The sequence below is a fragment of the Capsicum annuum genome, chromosome 10 (assembly GCF_002878395.1).
Source record: "Capsicum annuum cultivar UCD-10X-F1 chromosome 10, UCD10Xv1.1, whole genome shotgun sequence".
Classification (NCBI taxonomy): Eukaryota; Viridiplantae; Streptophyta; class Magnoliopsida; order Solanales; family Solanaceae; genus Capsicum; species Capsicum annuum.
Window position 1 is genome coordinate 11,231,545 of NC_061120.1, and position 4,371 is coordinate 11,235,915.

The window sequence follows — 4,371 nt, forward strand, 5'->3', positions numbered from 1 at the left end:
ATGGTTCTTGAATCATCGACGGGGGTGGAGCTAAAGCCCATTAATTGAGGTAATATGATGGATACCTATTTGTGGTCAAATGAAGCCATATAGACCTTCAATAAAACACTACATATCTTATTCCTATGGTATGAGGTAGTGTATTATAAGGTTGACCTTATTTTTTCTCTTAATGATCCATAGCTTTAAGGTGGTCTTTGAGATAGACTTGATGGATTACCTACTTGAGTGTAAAAGGTTAGTCACCTTTTTATGAAAGACTTGGGTTGTATTTCTAGAGCACTCATGAGACCCAAGGTTTGTGTGCATGGCCATAAAAGAACTTTATAAGTATTGTGGAGTTTGCATAAAATCAATAATATGGTATGTGTTGTGAGGAATTCAGCTTATATCCATTTTGTTCAAGAGTACTTCACTTAGTGGATATTTGTTGTTGCCTCATTTCACTACGTATCAATTCAAATCGAAAGATATTGATACTTAAGTACATGTTCCTTTCTTTTGCCCAGAAACTATTCCTATTATTTTTTCTTCGTACTTTGTGCGGGACTATGAGCTTTTCCTTTCATGAATGAGAATACAAACAATGAATTCATTGCATTCATTTCTCTTCAATTAATTTTGCAGATTAAAATGTGAAGTTAAAAATCTGCATCCATTCTCTCAAATTAATGGTCGTGATGAAAGTAAAAGACAATCATTCTTTAATGAAACACATATTTTAAACCAGATATCAACTGATTTTATTTATTTCCTTACCAAAATTTACATTCCCATACCTATATAATTGTGCTCTTTACTTGATGAAAAACACATCCACAGAAAGAAATACCACTTTTCTTTTCTTGGCTTTCTTTCTAAATTTCTTTGTCCTCATTGATATTCTATTCCTTATAAATTTCTAGTCAATAGTTTTTGCAACTTCAAACTTTTATCCATTAGTGAACGTGTTTGAAAGTAGCCATGGAACCTTGGGGAGCGATCGGCTAGAAGGATTTACATCAGAGTCTGGCCGAAATCGCTTTCAAGGTATTGGCTTGCCACGACACACGACACAATATCTATGATTATTTACTTGTTATTATTAATTTCAATCCCAATATCATATTGTAGTAATTTTTTCAACAATCCAACCCTGAATCATGAAATCCTAACGTATCGTCGGGGGCGGACCCTAGTTCAAATGGGTTTATATAAACCCACTTCATCGAAAAATTATACCGTATATATGTGTATATATAATCAGTCCTTATAAGTATAATAGTATAAATTTAAATTTGAACCCAATTTAACCAAGTTAAGACGCTAGCCCAGTAGAAGCGGGTTCAATTCTGGACACCTGCTTCACGAGTTAGAACCTGAACTGCAGCATTTTTTTATAAATCTCTTAAAGAAGAAACCTAATGAAACTTTTAAGCAGCCACATTTTTTGGTTAAAAAAAGGTTTACTTTTCAACGTTTTTTCTACAAACATGCTAATTCTCCAATCCTAATTTATCTTATTCCTCATTCCCTACAACATAAAGAAAAATAAAAAAACCTTATAGCCTCCAAGCAAAAAAAAACAATCAATCTCACATCAATTAAGAAATTTATCAAGTTTGTTCTTTGCTCTTTATTCTCTATTTTAATCTTTTATAGATATAAAATTATTACGGTTATTTTTTATTTTCTCAACTTAAAAAAATTCTTTCTACTTGAAATTGAAGAAAATCACAATTGATTTTCTCTTCAATTTTAGCTACTTTTTTAAAAAAAATTCAAAATTCAAATACGTACAATAACTCTTACTTTTTTAATGAGACATATAATTCGGTAATGCAGGTTCTAAATTCAATGAAGAGATATTTTGCTCCGGTATCATCAAAGTTGGCAAAAATCAAGTTCATCCACTTAAAATACTCCTCGCATGGAAGAGAGCTTGAATCAATTAGAAGAAAATCATCATTCTACTAAAATGCAAAATCAAAGAGTAAGCTTGAATTCTTTACCGGCAGATCCAAAAGAAAGAAAATCTATTTAGGCATATCATCTGAATAATCATGACGAGATTAGGCGAGCATATATTCAAAGAAGTCCTCATCAACCTCGAGTTCGCGAATTTCCTAAAAGAGATATTTCTAGATTAAAATGTCATTTTAATCGTAAATGGTATAAAATATATCATGATTGGTTGTAGTATGGTGAAATTGAAGATGCCGCTTATTGTTTATGTTGTTATTTATTTCAATATGAAAGCATTCATCAAGGTGGAGGTGAAGCATTTTAAAGTATAGGATTCAGAAGTTGACACAAAAACAAAAGATTAGATATACATGTTGGAGGGCCGAACAGTAATCACAATTAGGGAAAGAAAAAGTGTGAAGGTCTAATGCGACAAGAATAATCAATTCAAGATGCATTTGTAAGGCCATCCAATCAATCCAAGCTTGAATATAGAATTTATTTAGAATCTTCTGTTGATGTGGTGAGACTCCTTTTAAATCGAGGATTGGCATTCCATGGACATCGTGAAGATAAATCATCATTGAATAAGGGTAACTTTCTTGAAATTCTTTTATGGTATGCAAGTCGATGTGATAGAATTAGAGATCTTGTATTGAAAAAGACTCCAAAAAATAATTAATTGACTTCTCATAAAATTTAAAAGGATATTGTCACTGCATGTAAACCTGAAATGATTAAAGCTATTATGGAGGATCTAAATGGTGATTATTTCTCATTGCTAGTAGATGAATCTTGTGATGTTTCACATAAGGAGCAAATGGAAATTATTTTACGATATGTTGATAGTGGGGGATCTGTTGTGGAATGATTTATATGAATTTTTCATGTTCATGATACTAGTGCTTTATGTTTAAAAGTAGTAGTTGTTAACTATCTTACTCAACATTCTTTGAGTTTATCTTGTATATGAGGGAAATGCTATGATATAGCAAGCAATATGCAAGGGCATCTAAGTGGTCTAAAAGTCTTGATTCAGCAAGAAAGTAGATCAGCTCATGCAAATCATTATTTTGCTTATCAACTTTAGTTGACTCTTGTTGGCATATCTAAAAAATGTCTTCAAGTTGGAGAACTTGTATTGTTGAATTCCAATGTAATAAATGTAGTAGGAGGTTCTTTTAAATGAATTAATGAACTTCAACAAGCTCAAGAAGAAAAAGTTCAAGAGGCCCTAGCTATGGGCGAGATTGAAACTGGAAAGAGCTTGAATCAAGAACGTGATCTTGCTAGAGCTGCTAATACTCGTTGGGGTTCACATTGTAAATTGTTTAAGAACTTTATTAGTATGTTTGGTTATATTACTGATGTCCTTGATACTATTGTTGTTGATTCTAAATCTGTTGAAGAAAAAGATAGGGCAACAGGATATCTCAGAACTTGTCAAACGTTTGAGGTTGCTTTCATATTGCACTTAATGAGAGATATTTTAGAAATCAAAAATGAGCTTAATGAATCCTTAAAGAAGAAAGAACAAGATATTACAAATGTTATTCTACTTGTTAAAGTGGTGAAAAAAACATTGCAAGATTTATGGCATGAAGGATGGAATCCACTTATCAAAAATGTGTCTAAATTTTGTGTGAGGTATGATATTTTGATACCCAAATTTAAGGATTTCTATGTTAATTTTGGAAGATTTCGATGAAGATTTGCTGATTATACTATCTCACATCACTATCTCGTGGAAGTATTTTTAAAAGTTATTGATTGGCAACTTCAAGAACTCAATGATCGTTTTAATGAGGTGAGAGCAGATTTGTTTATTGGGGTTGCTTGCTTGAATCCTGTTGATTCATTTTCTAATTTTGACATAAAAAAAAATTAATAATGGCTAAATTATATCCTTATTATTTTGGTAAAAATATAATGGTTAATCTCAAGAATCAGCTAGAGACTTATATTGTTGATGTTCGTGATGTTGATGAAAAGTTTTCTAATCTAAAAGGACTTGGTGACCTTCCCAAGGAGCTAGTTAAGAAAAAAATACTTTAATTATCCTCTTGTGTTTCGTCTTGTAAAGTTTGCATTGCTCCTGCCGGTTGCCACTGCTATAGTTGAAAGAGCCCTTTCGGCAATGAAGTTGATCAAGAGTGAATTGAGAAATCGAATGGATGATGGTTTCATGAGCAGTTGTATGGTGACTTATGTAGAAAAAAATATTTAATACTGTTTCAGATGAAAGTATTATGAATAGGTTTCAAGAAATGAAAACTCGTAGAATAATATTGTAATAATATGTTTTAGTTAATTAAACTTTATTTTGTTTCATTTGTTGCATATTTATTTTTTGTATAGTGAACCCACTTAGTTAAAAGTCTGGGTCCGCCACTGTGTGTCGTGATATGAACCCATAATTAATTTACC

At 31.6% G+C, this 4,371-nt stretch overlaps 1 protein-coding gene across 1 annotated transcript; it reads left to right on the forward strand.

The window, feature by feature from the left end:
• Nucleotides 1–3,184: 3,184 nt before the first annotated feature.
• Nucleotides 3,185–4,171, forward strand: LOC124887700. The gene is made up of 3 exons (XM_047397599.1): nucleotides 3,185–3,591; nucleotides 3,655–3,751; nucleotides 4,028–4,171. Exons 1-3 carry the CDS (start codon nucleotides 3,185–3,187, stop codon nucleotides 4,169–4,171), a joined length of 648 nt encoding a protein of 215 aa, XP_047253555.1.
• The last annotated feature ends 200 nt before the right edge of the window (nucleotides 4,172–4,371 follow it).

Bases quoted from the DNA above. Each gene is read 5' to 3' on its own strand.
- LOC124887700 (XM_047397599.1), top strand. From the start codon at position 3,185: ATGGGCGAGATTGAAACTGGAAAGAGCTTGAATCAAGAACGTGATCTT. The intron at 3,592-3,654 runs GTATGATATTTT...ATTTCGATGAAG, and splicing joins GTGTCTAAATTTTGTGTGAG to ATTTGCTGATTATACTATCT. The intron at 3,752-4,027 runs GTGAGAGCAGAT...CGTCTTGTAAAG, and splicing joins TCAATGATCGTTTTAATGAG to TTTGCATTGCTCCTGCCGGT.